This window comes from Stegodyphus dumicola, chromosome 8, assembly GCF_044657685.1.
Source record: "Stegodyphus dumicola isolate Sdum_Otavi_A_Nest chromosome 8, ASM4465768v1".
NCBI lineage: Eukaryota > Metazoa > Arthropoda > Arachnida > Araneae > Eresidae > Stegodyphus > Stegodyphus dumicola.
This window is the reverse complement of record NC_140775.1, coordinates 111,854,863-111,873,259: the sequence shown is the minus strand read 5'-3', so window position 1 is coordinate 111,873,259 and position 18,397 is coordinate 111,854,863. Positions and strand designations below refer to the sequence as shown.

The 18,397-nt window shown below is 31.5% G+C and overlaps 1 protein-coding gene across 2 annotated transcripts in view; it reads right to left on the bottom strand.

Annotated features, from left to right (window-relative positions):
• The window catches only part of poe (E3 ubiquitin-protein ligase-like protein poe), a 281,770-nt gene that overhangs the window by 125,759 nt on the left and 137,614 nt on the right, over positions 1-18,397 (bottom strand). For both annotated transcript variants that reach the window (XM_085822285.1, XM_085822286.1), the window contains exons 26-33: positions 17,970-18,061; positions 10,444-10,669; positions 7,792-7,873; positions 7,532-7,610; positions 3,492-3,582; positions 772-893; positions 571-683; positions 380-475 (exon numbers count right to left, since the gene is read on the bottom strand). In XM_085822285.1, coding sequence (XP_085678411.1) covers positions 380-475; positions 571-683; positions 772-893; positions 3,492-3,582; positions 7,532-7,610; positions 7,792-7,873; positions 10,444-10,669; positions 17,970-18,061 — 901 coding nt within the window. The remainder of the gene's footprint in view (positions 1-379; positions 476-570; positions 684-771; positions 894-3,491; positions 3,583-7,531; positions 7,611-7,791; positions 7,874-10,443; positions 10,670-17,969; positions 18,062-18,397) is intronic.

The following is an 18,397-nucleotide window of genomic DNA, read 5'->3' as shown; positions in this document are numbered from 1 at the left end:
TAATGGCTTTTCCATTTGAAAAATTTATCAATATGGATGCTGATTAATTTGAAAAAGAGAACTAAAAATTTTTAGACACAAAAAAGTAACTGGGTACTTAAACATCTCAGTGAAATTACACACCACACATTATAATAAAATACTTCTGCATATTAATTAAATGTTGTGCCACGCTAGCATGCAACTATAAATGACTGAAATTCTAGAAATAAAAATGGCTAATATTTAAAAAAAATATATGTAGTATTTCCCAGATTCCTGCAAAACAACTAAATATAATAATAAATTGAAATAAGTAAATAAGTATTTCTTAAAAAAATTTTGTAAATATCATATTTTGGCTCGAGAAATTTAAGATACATGATTCAAATGAACTTACTCTGTTGAAATAATTTGCTAAAAAATTTTAAAACTCTTGTTCCATACACAGGACTCAAGTTACTGTTGGCTGCTGATAATAATATGTTAACCATATCTGTAATCAGAGAAGCATCAAATATAAATACGTACAAAATTAATTCAAAAATTGAGAAAACAATTTTTATTGCAAAAGAAATTATCACTAAATACCATTATCACTATCATCAGCAAAAAATGTTTCCATAGCTTTTTTCCCAGCACTTTTATCTAACAAGCCTTCCATGAATTTTAGGCATTCGTGAAGTATACGTTCATCAACATCGCTAAAAAAGGGGGGAAATGCACAATTCTCAAATCTATCAAATTTAAACAAAAAATATAAACAATAAAATTATAAATCTAAACATTTACCTTTCTTTATTTGAATGATTTATAAGCAAATCATAACTCTGAGTGAGTACTTCAAAATAATTAAATGACAGATATTCATCACCTTCTGGAGCACCAATAAGCCTCTCCAATGCTAATGTCGTCTAAATTTTAAATACACATAAATAATTAGATTGATAAATTAATTAGAATTTTATATTAAACAGTACACTACAGTTCATTTTGAGAGCCCAGCAATAAATTACATCACTAAAGACATATGACAATGTGTTATTATACAACAACATACTGAGCACAATAATGAAGAAAGATTAACAAACAGTAAAACACAGTAATGAAACATTTACTGATTCTCTCCCCCCGCAGCATTCATCTCCTCCAAAAGTTTAACATATCAATAAGATTATGATGAATTATGAAAAATTAAAATTAAAAAATATAAAAGAATACAATTTTAAAAACAAGCAATCTGAAATTAGATACTGAGTTAACACCTCAAACAGTTTTATGCTAAAAATTATATATATGTTAAAAATTTATACAGAAAAATAAAGAATATGTAAAAGATATAATTTAAATTAGCAGCATAAAATTAATTTCCTTTCTCTATTCTAAAAAAAGTAATCTCCCTTTGCACTGCGTCGAGACTAATCCCTATCATATGACTCTTAGAAAACTCTAATGATGTAAATGGAACTAAAACAGCCAATAATAACAGCAATATTAATTATCCAATCAAAATGCATTGAGAACCAAAACTAACTCAGTCTGAAGTAAGATTTCATCCTGAACATAACATTGCATTCTAGTCTTTGGTCTAGCTAAACTGCAGCTCTCTTCTTATTGCAAATCTATCAAAAAATGTAAACTTCTTTAAATAAGCATAAATAACGTGCCAAGTTGTTTGTGGCCGCAACATGCTTACTGATATAAAATGAAGACTTAATCTGCCTTGACTGCCAGTTTCCTTTTTATTATGGATAAGCTTTCTTCACAATAAAAATTCTTGCTCTTCATTACGGATTCAACGTTCTATAAGAACTGTTCAAATTAAAAGCTACAAATCGTCGTAACAAATAAAATAGGTTGAAATTTGAATATGCAGCTTTAGACATCTAAAGATGTGAGTGTAGTGTACGGTGTGGGTGTGCGCATGCATAAGCACCCACACGTGACGCAAGAGAGAAGCAAGCAAGGCGCTCCGTCCAACTGATGCGACAGTGCATGCGAGGACGTCATAGTATTCACAATGCCAAATTCGACAACTGCAGAGCAGTGAGGTGTTATCAGATTTCTGACTGTGGAAGGGTTTAAACCGGCCGATATTCATCACCGGATTATGGTCGTATACTGGGCAGATTGTGTATCAGACAACTTAGAGAGGAAGTGGAGTGCTAGTAACTTTATGTGGTAAATTTGCACTGATTTAATACGGAAAAGATTTTAATAACCAAGATGATGGTGTATATTTTTTTAAGTAAACTGTCGGTACACAAAGCTTATAACACATATTTCTTATACATGAAATTTATATTCATATTTTGACTCAGCAAATTTTAGGGGCATTATATAAATGAAAAGACAAAAACTGCTTCTTTTTTTGGCTCTCACCTCATCAAAAGCAAAAGAATGAGATCCTCTCATGGTGTTACATCTTATTGATGTGACACTTTCTTGACTATGCATTGTGTTACTTTCTCCCACTACCCCTGCAGAAATTCTACAGTTCTTATTAGCTATCATCATGGAAAAAATAAGGTGCAAATGCAGTCCCCGAACACTAGTTCTAGTCACATTTTATACCATTAATCAAATATGCCAATAAGCAAACACTTACAATATGACTATATTTTATGTTTTTAGTGCTAAAGTTGAAAAATGGCAGCCTTCGAAATAAAAGAAGAGATAAAAGATGATTTATTTTCCAGTCTTATCCTTTTTATTTATTTATTGGCAGGATTTAATTAGCAAATTCCATCAAAGGTTCTTACATTTAGATATTCAGATATTTATCATATTTCGTCATCTGTCCAGTGCCCAGATTTCTGAAACATTTTGAATTTTCCTGTTAATTACATTTTTTGAATCTAAAACTTGCATAAATCCAATTTTAAACTTATAAATAAATAAAGTATAAACAGATTTTTATTAAAGAAAATTTTCAATTTCTCAGATATTAAGAAAAAACATTTTTTAATGGCACTATAGCTATTACTTTAAAACATGGACTTCAAGGTTATTTTCCACACCCCACTTGGCTTTTAATTGCGGTAACAACAGCTATAGCAGATCGTTAGGTCTCCTAATTATTTTTTTTTGCACTTTACTCACTTTTTGAAAAGTACACAAATGAAGGTTGAATTAAACAGCAATCTCAAACGAGGTGGAGAAAATTAGCGCTGTGCGGCAATGACAACACATGTTATGACTGCAAATGGGGAAAGATCAGATAGATCTTGAAACGCCTCTGTTAAAGCAGAGATTATAACATTTAACAGCAACAGATTATAACATTTAACAGCAACAGATTATAACATTGTCCAGATTCATGTATAAACAAAAAGAATACAATGACATCAAAATACAGCTTTAAAAAATTATGAGTAACTTAATACTTTTTGAATTATTTATATAAAAAGCATTCAGCACTCAAGCTAAATCAGTTAAACAGCTAATGCCTAAGCTAAACATATTAGACTTAAGCAACTAATCTATAAATAAATTCAATGCAAGAATCTTACATAATCTCCAAGTGATTCTGTGGTAGCATCTAGCAACAATGGAAGCATAACACGAATCATTTCTTTTGAACTGTTATTTTCAGGGCACCATCTATTTTAAATAAAATCATTAAATAAAATTAAAAAATTTCACCATACACTGAATCTAATTTTTCAACTAAAAATTAAAACTAGTGGCAAAAACTCCTCTGAAGAAATTATGAAATATTACATGTGTATGCAACTTTGAAAAGAATCAGATTACAGTTTTTTTCCTACAACAAAGAAATGAAAAACAGAAAATGAAGCTCCTCACCTTATTACCTGGAAATTTTAAGCAGCTTCCCCCCAAAAAAATTACACACCAAGTTCTGAGAATGAATTTCCTAACTAAATTTTTATTCAGTCCCAGTCTCCTAGACTTCTGTTAACCTATTCAATCCAGAAGTTTTATGTAAATATCAATAACATGCTAGCTACATTAAGTATTTATTGCAATTCATAAAGTGTCACTAAGCTCTCCCTGAATCCTAGTGACATTAGTCCCTGCCTGAGGAAAAACTTGACACTTTTAAAAGATTACTCATATATTGCAGGCTGAGGAACCTTGGTGGGTAAGAGTATAGGGTTTTATGTTAATTGATTAGTTATCTCATTATTTATCTAAACTTTCAATTTCATTGAATCCCACGAGGAGGCAAACAAGTTAATGCCTTTAAACACACAGTACTTACAGTCTAAAAGAGACCTTTAGAACAGCTATAACTGACCCTCACACTATTACTTCTCTCTGCAACAGAATCATTTACTTCTACTCTACCTTTGCTAATTGTGAAGGTTAGAGTCCTGAGCCAAAGATAGTGAGCATGTTTCACCCAGTAATTTAATAGTTTAATTTTACTAAAGTATTTGTTTCTGAATTCCTGCAAGTTATGAAGACTTGCAGTTTAGAAACTGTTTCTATTATTAAAACTTGTAACCATCAGTCTAAAAAGGTTTATTTTAAACTTTATTCTGAGTTTGTGTAAGTCTGCTTAGCAGTTACAATGCAAAGATAAGTCAACTGTGCAGTTTCAAAGGTTAATATTTTAAGTAGTTTAGATCAGTATAAGTAAAACTTGAAATTAAGAGAATTAGATAAATTACAGCTGCCCTGTTAGCATGATGGAAGAAAAGCCAGCTGATGTAGTCTTGGGCCTGGTTCAAATCCCAGAGAAGGTGTGTAAGAGTATAATGTCTCTGTGGCATGCGGGCACTTAAAATACTGGTGGGCCGAAAATCCTCTCAGAAGGGGAAGAGGGAAGGAAGATCTGTTTTCCAAGAGATTCTCCTTCAAAACTGAAACAGTGCTGGGTAAATTAATTCTGTCATGTATAAAGAGGTCAAGGCCTATGCAATCTTTATATAGTGGGACCTTGAGATACGAGTTTAATTCATTCCAGCATTGAGCTCGTATAGTGAATTTCTCATATCTAGAAACAAACTTCTCCATTGAAGATAATGGGAATCCAGTTAATCCATTCCACACCCCAAAAAATATCAAGATAAAAATCAATTTTTCTGATAAAAAATGCTGGTAAATAATATAACCGTAGTTTATCTTTATAATAGCTTCCGACACCGAATTGTCTTTTAACTGCTTCTTGTTTATCCGCAACAACAACAGCTTCCTAAAATCTTCTAGAAGTTTTGGATCATGCTTTTAAGTAACGGTAACTCCTTTAGCCATATCAAGTTTCTTAATTTCTTCCTTCTTCTTCAGAATAGTGCAGATCATCAATGTCAAATGGCCTCGCCAATTACTTCACTATTATGCCACACTTGTATTTATCTATTTCTTTCTTATTTTCAATGGCCATGGCTTCCTTCTTTTTCAAATATACTAATAAAATGGAGGTTTAAATAAGCTACGTTTTTAATTATTTAGTTGGTGATAAGTTCTAAATTCTTATGTTGAATTACTTGCATAGGACGGACACTATATAGATTCAATACAGCATAGAAATAACACAGGCGACTAACTGACACTAGCTGCAGCATACTAACACAGGTTACCGATATACAATCTACATAATAAAAGAAAAATCTTGATAACGATATTAGAGGATTAATGCATATTTTGTCATCTGCACAGGATCATTACAAATATCAATACTACATACGGCCAACTCTAGTACAGAATCTGTCAGAGTATCAACAGTAAACAGAACTAACAACAGAATACATGTTGCATTAGCTTAGGCTTATAATTAGCAATGATGAATAACCAAGACAGAAATTAATTAAATTATTATTTTTTAGGATACCTGCATAAGACTGAAATTAACTCTTCAACTACAGTTTCGATCAAATGCTGGCAGAGATCTCATGTAGTGTAAACCTCTACTGCATTCTACATGGCAAATTAACATGGTAGTAACTTCTACTGATACTTATATAGCCTAATCTAGTTCATTAGCTGAAAGTCAAACTGACAATTAGAGAAATTTAGAGCTGCACAGTATACAATTATGTATACTGTTATTTCTGCTCAGAAACTAGATGACATATTTTAGGACTAGCAGTTCAAAAAAATTAATTAAAAAATTTATAAGAGTTAAGAATACTAAACAAATCAAAATTCAAAAAGTTTAAGCATGAATATTCATCACTAGATACAAATGCTGAAATTTTAAATTGTTAAATCTGAAATTTTATACTTTCAGAAAACATCAATGTTAATACAGTAGCAACTAAAAAAAATTTACTTCAAGTTACATATAACTTGAGTTTCCATTCTAAAAACTTTGCAATTTTGAGGCTGATATGACCATAATATTTGTTTATGATTTAACTGCTAGGAAGTCTATTTTAGAAAAGAATATCAGTTTGGAGCAGCGAAACTGAAAAAGTTCTTCAGAAGTACGAAGTAAATTCAAACTATTTCAATATGCATATCTGATAAATACATTTAAATACTGATACAGTATATATTTGAATTTGGAATTTCGCATCTCCTCCCCTCAAAATTATTAATTACTACCCAGGAAATAAATTTTTTTTCTGGTAATTTCTGCTGCTTTTTAAGTTACACAAAGAGGCACACCTGATATTAGTTCTGTTAGCTTCATTTCTGAACTTATTACAGAAATGCAGATTATTCAAATGGAAAATACTGTATTAAAAAAACTATTATTCAAATCTTTATATAACGAGGAAAATATGTGCAAATAGATACACTTAAATACACAGAAAAACAGAAGAATTTTTTTAAACAATTATTTGTATTAAAAAATATTTATAGTTTAATCTGAACCTTGCTCCTTTGCATAATTCTAAGAATTTAAATTTGATTATTCATTAACACTTCTAAATACTGTTCTGGTATTTTATGTTTTGCATCATTACTTAACCATTTCACCTTTTAAAAAATATTCTATTCCTCACTTTTTTGTAAAACCTGTAGCAAAACATCTGAAGTGAACGTTTTTCTCAGTTTAATGCAAAAAGTGCACAATCATCACTACAGGTCCGGTTTTATGAAAAAATAGTGTAAGACTTTTGATGTAACTTAGTGTTATCGGCAATATGTAAGCTCTACAGAAATCACAATACTGCATTCAAAGAAATAATATTACAGTAATAAATAAAGTGAGCAAAATAAAGATTTGGACTATAAATATGGCATTTTAAAAAACTCATCGATTTCAATAAATGTAACTTTATATGTATATACCAAAATTATTAATTATACTATGAATAAGGCACATATTCTAGTTGTATCAAATCTGGATTTAAATAAAAATTAATAAACAAATTCAAATTTTACAATTAAGATCATGCACGCAACAACGATTTCTATCAATAAAATTTTTAATAAAGTTTTAATAAATTTCTAATAATTTCAAAAAATTTTATTTAAAGAACATAATAGCACAGGATCAATTTTCAGTTCAGATGATGCATATATTACAAAGCTATAATTAATAACAAATCTGTTTGATCTAAAAAATGAGTTTTATTTAATTTCAGATAATTTCACTGCTAAAATTTTGGCAGAGATCTGCTTAAATTAGTCTTACATAATCAAATCACCAGCAAAACGAACTAAAGTATGCAAAAGTCTTTTCAGATTTGGACTTGTTGAAAACCTTGTTTGACCTGAAATGTAAAATATGTATCACCAGTCTTTTAAAAATAATAAAGCAGTATATTAAACTTAATTAATTTTTTAGCATGAATCAAGTTAAATCACACTGGAAAATATTATTCAATTGTTTACTGAGACTGACTAGACTTTTCACTTTCAGCATTCAACAGGTATATATTAGCTGAAACTTACTCGAGAGACAATTCATGTGGGCATGTTCAATGGATGATATGTAACTTTCCGAAGGTATAATATCATTAGCAAAATCATTTCTCTAAAAAAGAAAGAAATGTAAATTTGTAACAAATTTTTACTGAATTCTGTAATTTTTAAAATCAAAATGAATTTTTATATATAAAATATTCCAACTAATTTTTTATGAAATAAATACGTAGTCTGGAGGCCCAGATTTTAGATCATTCCGGATATTGAGTGCCTGATTTTCGGTCTTTTTTACATACATTAAAATTTTAATTACTGAACTCTTGTTTATCAAAAAAGATCTAAAAACATCTAACAACATATTATTAACCTACCCCCCCCCTTAAAAAATTGCTATCTCAATTTAAAGATTACAGAATAACACTTGAAAAGTATAACTAATTGGTATTTTTGAGCTGTAAAAAGCAGAGCTGTGGAGTCAGAGTCATGAAGTCGAAATTGGAGTTAGGCAGATTTTAGGGTAAAAGGAGTCGGAGAGCTGGAGTTGCTAAAAACACGTTGACTCCAGTTCCAATTTGAAATGAAATTAAAGTGAACTGAAAAAGAATTTAATGACAAACTGAGTTATTATTTTTATTTATGGACTATATTGATTAATAATATTTAGTTATTTTCTATTTGATATACATATTAATAAATAAATATAAGGGAGAAGGATAGATGTGATATTTACAATTATTCATTAAACTGATTCATTTAGTTTCTTCTTCAGCTCATAGATGGCATTATTGTAGTAAAATTCACAACAAGTAAAAGGAGCCCATGGCTGCAAAATGCATCAAATGCTACAAATCTCATTGGTACCTATGCTACAATTCTGACTGTTAAATTTATGCAAGCACCACCAGCAGCAAAGACTCCCAAACGTGATGCCATTCTTAGGAGGGGCGGAAAACAGGAAAAGGAGCAATTATTAATCAAGCAACACGATGGGGAAGTACATATTTGATGATAAAGAAGTTGTTACAATTAAGAACTTTCTTAGAAGATGTAGATAACACTAATGTTTCATTAACAGAAAGACTGCGGAATGATCTTGCAAAGTTAGAAACTATTCTTTCTACACCGTATATAGCCAAAATAAAGCTACAATCTGGAGAATTAACAGGAGGCTTCCTTCTATGAGAATGGAAAAATGTGATAATTGATCTTTCTAAAATGGGAGGGCTTATTGCAGAAGGAATCATTTCCTCAATGAAGAAAAGAGAAATTAGTTTGCTAGATAATGAGAGCTTGCTGGGTTCAATATATGTAGATCCAAAACACCGAATTTTCTTAGATGACAAAGAAATTAAAAAGGCAAAGAAAGCCATCTATGAACTTTCACTAAGAATGACATTATTCTCAGAACAACTGGAGTATTCGAATCAAGACAGTTAGACTGCAGACACTATCCTCTTCCATTGATGAATTAGATTTTGAGAAATATTTGCATAATATTGAAAAGGCTAAGGCAAAGTGAATGAAAATAAAGAGCCAGGAAACTTTAGATATAAAAATGAAAAAATACAAACAAGATTTCTACACAGCCCTTGAAATAGAGAAATATGATCTCTCTTGCAAGACACCTCTTTTAGAACTTACACAAATCTATCCTGAAAAGCTAAAAGAAATAGCCTTAACAGTAACACCCTCCTACTGAATAGTATGGAAAGGCTATTCTCAGCTCTGAAGTTTATCAAATCTGATCTACGGTCCTTTATCAAAGAAGATCTTGCCAAAGCTTTACTGTTTCTTAGAAATTACTAATGCCAGTTTTTGTATTTCATAATAAATGCTAAATAATATATATAATCTGCTATGCCATCATTTGTTTTTCTGTAGCATCTATTACTTCTTTTATATTTAAAAAAAAAAAAAATAAGCTTTAACACATCTGTATAGGTTTACATATATATGAGGGAGTCAGAGTCTTTAAAATTCCAGAGTTGGAGTCGGTCATTTTCCCTACCGAGTCCACAGCTCTCGTAAAACGTGCCAATTCATCACACCTTTAGTATTGAAAATATGCATTTATAAATGGATATGATATGTAAACTAAATAGAAATGATAATATTCAAAATTCTATGAAACAGACATCACTTGAAAAAAACCAACAAAGAAATTAAAATAACATTTTACTTTTTCAATTAGAAAAAAATCACTTTATAAAACAAACCTTACTGATTTAAGCAAAATTTTTTAAAAATGAAAATACTTTGATATAATTGCAGATTACAAAATACAGATAAAAGGGTTAAAAAGAAATTCTGTAGTTGATAAGTAATAAATGGCATTAAAAATGTCCTACTATTTCAAGGTATGGAAAAATAAATGATTTTCCTATACTGAGACATATATGACATCAGAATTTTTGTTTATTATTTGTAATATCTCTACAGATGTTTATACAAATAATCAATTTATTTAAGCACACCACAAATGACAGACTTTAAATGTCCTTTTTCCATAACGATACTAAAATCTGAAACGCCTATGCTTTGTCCAGGATTTGAGCTTGGACTCAACAGCATAGACTGTAGTGGGTAATTATACATTATAATACATAATACACATAATTAATTAAAAACATAATTAATCAATTTAGAGACAAACATTAATCAAAAATAGAAAATAATTACCCATGCAGTTGTTGTTATAGTGTAAGAGTTCCACTGACCCAAGACGCTACGCAGCAGTGGAGGGAGAAAATCAGCTATTGCCGAAGTGAAAGATGATACTTTAGATGAGCCATTGGATGCCATGCGTAACACAGTATTGTATGCTTGTAAAGTTTTCGAACTAAGAGGAGGAGGAGACTGTGCTGCATTTGCTGACATTTCAGCAAACTGATGCAATAAATTCCATCTAAACAATGACAACAGAGGTACAGAAATTAATCATATATATAATTTGTTGACATAAAGTTTTGCTTTACTGACAAATTATATACCTGACTATAGTGCATAGCTCTTTTAATAACAGCAAACTCCCTTTAGAATTACCTAATGCTATGCAGTATTTAAAACTAAAGCTAAAGCTTACATGGAAAAATATATTTTTTTTCTCAATAGATAACTTCACTGAAAAGCTAACAACACTTTTACATATCATGAAAACTAGATAAGACATTCATATAACAGAAAAAATAAACAATTCCGTGGCGAGATATACTAATATTCAACATAAGAAACATCTTTAGTTTGTGACATTGTATTTGAATTTCACTAGCCAGATTTGATTTTAGTTTATATCTTTCTTACTGCCTTATTTTGTCATGGGCTAGTTCATTCCAGAATTTATACAGATTTGAGTGGAAAGAAGTTTGGTATAAAGTCTGAAGAATAGCTCATAAGCACATGTGAGAGTTTGGACGATGGTTAGCTGCCATCGAACTTGTCATTTGATCAACAGCCGCTGCCTAACATAAGAGTAAAATTTCAAGGTAGACTTTATTGATAAGTTTAGATATCAACAGACGTACATGAACATGCAGTTAGTTACATACTGTACTAACAAACACCTTAAAGGAAAACCTTGCATTCATTGCCAAGTCCAGGTGACTGGTAACTTTGTGTTGCAATATTTTTATTACCGTAATTTCCGGAAGAAAGGCCGCATCAGCGTAAACGCCGCACTGGAGAAAAATGGCGGGAAAAAAATTAAAATTACACAGAAACGCCGCAATAGATTAAATTGCGTGACATCGTCGTGGGCCGTATAGATACAAAAACTCAACCTAAGTCCTGATATATGACATACCGGTTAAGAAAAATGCATGAAATGAAACCATAACTCAAAAATAAATTAAAGGTAAGAAATGTGGAAAATACATTTACCTTCACGTATATACTTATATTTACCCACTAAAGAAGTCCATATTTGTAATACTCAGACTATATTATAAAAAATGTTGCAACAACGAAATATTAAATTTGGATGACAAAAGGAAATTTTAAATTTTACTTACGAATTACAGCAAACTATACATCATATGAAGCCATCAAAATATGATTCTTCACTATCTGAATTAAAAAGATTATCTAAGTCTTCCAGATCATCACATTCATCCTCTTGGTTTACAGTCTCTTTATCTAAGGATATAATTTCAGCTTCTTTGAACCCTGCTATTATTGACGATGTTTCTACCGATTTCCACGCACTTCCTGCCCACTTTGCAATTTCTTCGTAAGATGCTATATGCATTTTACCGCTTTTGGTTTACGTATGCAATCCTTCACTCATCCAACACTCCCACCGCTTTCGGACTTCAGCTTTGAAGGATTTATTACCTGAAAAATCTAACGGTTGTAAGATTTTTGTCAAACCACCAGAAATTATTGTTTCGGTTGTAGACAATTTTTGACATCTGGTTTTCACTGACTCAGAGAAATGAGCACGCATGGAATCCATTATCAATAACCCCTTTGGTTGGAAAAAAGATCCCATACGACACTGCCAAAATTTTTTTAGCCACTCATGCATGATTGTTTCGCACATCTAGCCGTTCTCGTTTGCACAAATAATTACGTCATTAGGAAAATCTCCCTTCAGAATAGTCTTTCGTTTAAAAATGATCATCGGCTTTAGCTTGTCACCGTTTGCAGCACAAGCTAACACACATGTAAATGACGTTCTTTCATGCCTCATCATAAACACAGATACAGTTTTTGCACCAGTTTCATCAACAGTTCTGTTTGCAGGAGAGTCGAAAGCTAATGGCGTTTCATCCATATTTATTATCTGTGACCGAAAAAGTTTTTTTTTTGTTAATAATAGCTGTCACATATTTTAGAAAAGATGACTTTTTATCCTGAGAGTCCATTGGTAATTGTTGCCCGACTGTTGTTCTAGTACGCACAGAAATATTTTTTCTTTTCATAAATCTGCTACACCTCCTTTGAAATCATTTATGTTCATTCGTTTTGCTATAAATTTTGCTTGTAAGCGAATTTTTACAGTTGAAATTGCCATTCCCTTTCCTCATTGCTCCGTTATCCAGTTTGCAAGGTCGTCCTCTAGATTTGGTCACCTTACAGTACCACTTCTTTTGGCTCGTTTCTGTTGTGGCATCTTTTTAAGAAGTTCTTTTTCAGTTCTCCAACGTTGAATACATCTGTCGTCCACTTCAAACTCTCGAGCTGCTGCTCGATTTCCAATTTGTTCAGCACGTGAAATTACATTAAGCTTAAAACCAGCAGTATAGCTTCTGTGCCGTTTAGGGACATTTTCAAAAATTTTCCGCTCCCTTCTTACTTAAAAACTATCCAACAAGTACTTGTACCCAAACTGGTGGGATCTGTATCTGGCAGAATGCCAAGAAAAATCCATTCATGCTGAAGGGGAAATACATCAGAGTTCGTTATTGCGATGCGAGGCAGGTGGTGTCGTGTCAGCCTTTGAAAAAAATTGCAGAAAAGGCAGGGATGGGGAGAGGATGGGTCCTGGAAGATTCATCGAATGGCAGAGGAAAGAGACTATTCGAACTGATGAGAATGTTGATTTGAAAGGGGGAAGAATGTTATTGTTCTGAGATCTCCTTTAGAGTGAATAAGGCATGTAGGTCTGTTCAAGGGAAAGAATGTAAACAAAATAACGTTCGCAAAAAGCAATTGAGTGGTCTTTTGTGTGGGAACAGCACCAGTCTCTGCACAATGACAAGGCCATCCAAACTATGTACAATGACCATCATAGGAAATATTTTATTTTTAGTGCACTTAAACGCCGCATGGGTAGAAACGTCGCACCCGCTGAAAATTTAAGTTTTAAACACGTAAACGCCGCGGCGTTTCTTCCGGAAATTACGGTACTTCCTTGTACGAAGAAAAAGGAGTATTGTAATTGCGAAAAATTTCAGGCATCATTTCAACGAAAATATCCATTTTGACCACGACTGAATGCAATGTAACGATGTTTTTGCATGACATCTGTACGTAAGGACAGAATAAAAGACTCTTTTTCCCCAAATGAATTATAAAATGGATTTAGATGATACTTTCTTGTGGCGTCTGTACGTATGCATGTATCTTGCATAACTCAAAGACGAGTAGCCTTAGAACATTGAACTTTTATATATAGGACTGCTATAACAAGCAGATATGCACCCTCCTATTTTGGTTGCAATCGGCTGCACCAAAAGTATAAAAATATATGTATATATACATATATCTACTTTGTTACTCAGCTCAGTTTCTTTATGCTTATACAGTCTTGTAAGACCCCGCTTAACGCGGGGGATACGTTCCATCAAAGTAGAGGTAGAGCGTAATGCGAAACAGCGTTAAATGAGGCTATCTTTACATGTAAATATTGGGGTTAGGGGAAGATGGCTAGGAAATTGGTTAGGTATTAAATTTAAAAAGTATGTTTTTTTAATAAAAATAAAACCAAACATTTATTTCTTAAAGCCCAAATTAATACCACATTATTATTTCTTGCAAAAATAAAAACAAAATATAAATAACAAAACGAATATTCTTTAAAAAAAAAAAAAAAAAAAAAAAAAAAAATAAAATAAAATAAAATAAAATTCTCAGTCAGTCATATTTAGTTAGCCTTCCGCGTTTTCAGTGTTCTGCCTTTTTGTGACAAAAGCATCTAATGTTGTTTGCCTTTTTCTTTTGCGTTGTTCTCTTAAAAGTTGTTCATAAATGGATACAGCATCTCTAACACCACGCCTTACTTTTGAGCTCCTGTCAAAATTCGGATCATTTTCAATGAATTGATCCATTATTTCAGTTATGGTACACAAACTCCTTTTTACAAACGCCATCGAAAGTTCTTTTTGCTCTTCTTCTGAATCACTGCTGTCAACATTTTTGTTTACCCCTTGTTCAGTTAATTCCTTGAGCTCATCATTAGAAAGACTAGCCGCTGCTTCTTGAATTATTTCTTTGACATCTTCCACATTTACCCCTTCAAAACTGGTTTGCTTCGTTAATTTCACTATCTCTTCCACTATTTCATCCACATCGACAGAGTGTCCAACGTCATCGCTCTTACTTAAATCCAGCCAAATATTCTTCCATACTCCTTTCAAAGATCTTTCTGTTACCTCATTCCAAGAAAGGCCTATGTTTTCTACAGCATCCACGATGTTGTAGTTTTTCCAAAATTCTCTTATGGACTGGTTCTCTTCTCCGTCTGTTTTTTCAAACATTTGCTTAAAGGTTTGCCGCAAGTAATAAGCCTTAAAATTTGATATAACGCCTTGGTCCATTGGTTGAATTAAGGCAGTTGTGTTAGGCGGCAAGAAAACCACTTCGACTGGAATGCATGTTGTTAAGTCTGATAAATTTGTTGGGTGGCTTGGACACAATTAACAGAAGTGCTTTTTGTTCAAGTTTTTTAATTTCACAATAACGTTTAACAGACGGGCAGAAATGTTCAGTGAACCAATCCTGGAAAATTTTCGCAGTTATCCATGATTTTTTTTATTAGACTCCCAAATTACAGGTAAAGTTGATTTAGATATGCCTTTCATCGCTCTTGGGTTTTTGGAATGGTAAATTAGTAATGGTTTTAATTTAAAATCTCCGCTTGCGTTACCACCTAGTAGAAGGGTTAAGCGATCTTTTGCAGCTTTAAATCCTGGTGCCCGTTTCTCTTCACGGGATAGAAATGTTCGTTTTGGCATTCTTTTCCAAAACAAGCCTGTTTCATCAACATTAAAGACCAATTCTGGAGGATAGTTTCTTTCTTCAATTATTTTTTTTAATATCGCTGGAAATTCAGCCGCCACTTTTGTATCACCACTTGCTGCTTCTCCTGTAATCTTTATGTTGTGAAGGTTATTTCGATGTTTAAATCTATTAAACCATCCTCGACTAGCAACGAAAGTTTCACTTTTGTCAATTGTCTCAGCCTGAATGTAATTAAAAATTCTTCTAGCTTTTTCCATTATGATAGATTGGCTTAATGGCATATTGCGGTCAATTTCGTCGTCAATCCATATAGACAGTCGTTTTTCCATTTCCTCTATGATATTATTTCTAGAATGGGTAATTCTAGTTGCAGAGCTTGACGTAGTTGCAGTTGCCGTTGACAGTATTTTTTCTTTATTCTTCATGATGGTCCTTATTGTTGAAGTTGGCAAATTCAATGAAGCACTAATTAGAGTTTGACGTTCACCAGAATCTAATCTTCTAATCACTTCCATTTTAGTTTTGAGCTTTTTCTGGTTGCTTTCTTTTCTTTTTCATTATCACCCATAGTAAAAAACTAAAGATCAAAATATTTGACACTGAAATATAGTATTAAATATGTAAATTAATACCTACTTACAATAATGTCAACAAATGTTTCTAATAATAAAAATATGCCTGTACAATATCGCACCAAACAAGAAATACAAGTACACTCTTTCGGATATGTATTTGAAACCTATCGCTGCATAATATTTCGTGGAATCCCCGTATGCTGCGCGCGATTTCGTGGAATCCCCGGGTTGAAATAAAAGAGCGCTAAACCGAAACAGCGCTAAGCGGGGTCTTACTGTATGTTTGTAAATTGTGCATCTTTTGCTTTAAAAATCATTGAATTAAGTTGTTCTTATCTTCTGGTTAAGGTTTTTATGCCTTTAGTTAACCATCATGTTATAGTTGTAGAATTCAACAACTTAAAAGTTGTTTGCATGCGGCTAAGCCTAATTTTCTTACCATAGAAGCCATATTTACATTTGAAACTTAGCAAATAGTGGATTTGTTGCCAATCTAGAGAAACTAAGCTTCACAATAACAAAGTAACATCTTCTTTTATTACTGTGAATTAAATTATGCTTAATCCATTCTGGGATTACCATTTAAGTTATTAAATTATCTCATACATTGACTCAGCATAGCGTCCACAACAAATTCAGTTTCTACTCCTTCAGTGCCCTTTTGCCGAGTGAGACCAAAACTAAACTTCCAGTTTTGTGCACCGAAAAATCAGCCTTCTTGCCCCCGATCGAATTGCTTGTTTTTGCATAGAAACTGTAATTTTAATTGTAAAATTTTTTTTGTTAATTGTTTTAACTGTATTTGGTGTTTTAAGTTTTTCTATATTTTTAAATTTTTAATATAGATATTCTGAATTTTTGTGTATTTTTGCCTTGTCGTGAAGTTAGAACTGAATTAACTGAATGAGAAATATATCTCTAATGAAATTCGAGGAAGTAAGTTTAAATGAAATACATGAAAAAATCTGTATAATTCAATATTCCATACAAGGAAGTCATGTGATGTACACATCAGAATTTTTCAACTTTCAAAAACGGTTAGGTAGAATAAATTTAAATTTTAAGCAATATCTGTGTTTTTTGCTTCAGTGCAAAGTTTGCGGTAAAAATTCCCTCAAGAATTTTAAATAACACCTAGGGAGACCCAAACTAAACTTGGTACCTGAGGTAATTAAGATCTGATTAAGCTTCAGACAGGTGTGTTACAAATTAATTATAGCAACTACTATGTGTTAACAATTACCAACTAGATATACTTTTATAAATTAAATGCAATTTAAATTATATGAATTACATATATTAGTAAAAGTGTTTATAGCTTTCAAATAGCCTAGTTTGTTAAGTGATAAATAGACTGATAATTTGAACAATAAATTAATGCTCTTATGTTGTATGGAATGGAGGTAATCTAGAAACTGGCTATATGTAGCCTATACAGGCTACATGGAAAATAAAAATCTAATGTTTTAGGCAATAGCAACATTTCCCATGTTGCATGACAGATAAGCATTACAATTGTGCCGATGATTGTCCCAGAAATTAAAGAAAATATTTGAACAATACCAACATTATACTTTAATTTTCAAAACTCAGAATTCTTTCTAGGTAATGATTTGCAGGCAGCAATTCTAACAATTACAAGAAAAAAAGTGAGAATCACACAAACGTTATTCCAATAATTCTTCATTTCTTTTACACATTTTTTGCTCTCTGTTAAATCTATGTCTTTGTTTTTAAGCTGTGTCCTAGCCATTAAAAACAAACAGAAATTTTGAAGTAAAATGAAAATTAAGGGCTTGATTTAAATTTGTGCCAGAATTAACTGTAACTTATTTTTTTATTATACTTATGCAATATAGCAAAAAAATTACCATTATATATATGTTTTTTAGTAATTAAAAAAACTGAAGTATTATTAAATTATCATATATCAACGAAGATCAAGGGTACCTGATGCATGATGACAGAATTTCTATTGATTGCAAGATGATTGGAAGCATTTCTTGTGCTAATTCTTTAGCTTCAGTGTTGGCCCCTTCGCTCTAATTTAGAAACATAGGAAAATATTAAAAAATTAGCAAGAACTTTGAAGTTTTTTTTATAAAAAAAATATTACAATAAATAATTTTTACTATTTTGTATTAAAGGAAAAAATATTTATATACCTATGAATTCTACATCATGAAGATTATTGTAAAAACCATACAGTTTTAGACTTGATATAAAAGTTTTAAGTACTTCAAACCCACTTTTCTTCTTCCCACAGTCATACTTTGTTGTAACTTTTATAACAAATTTTATAACTTTTTAAGTAATGTTAATATTTTTTAATTTGTACAATTTTCTTTACTAGAATTTACAATATATATTGAAGAGTG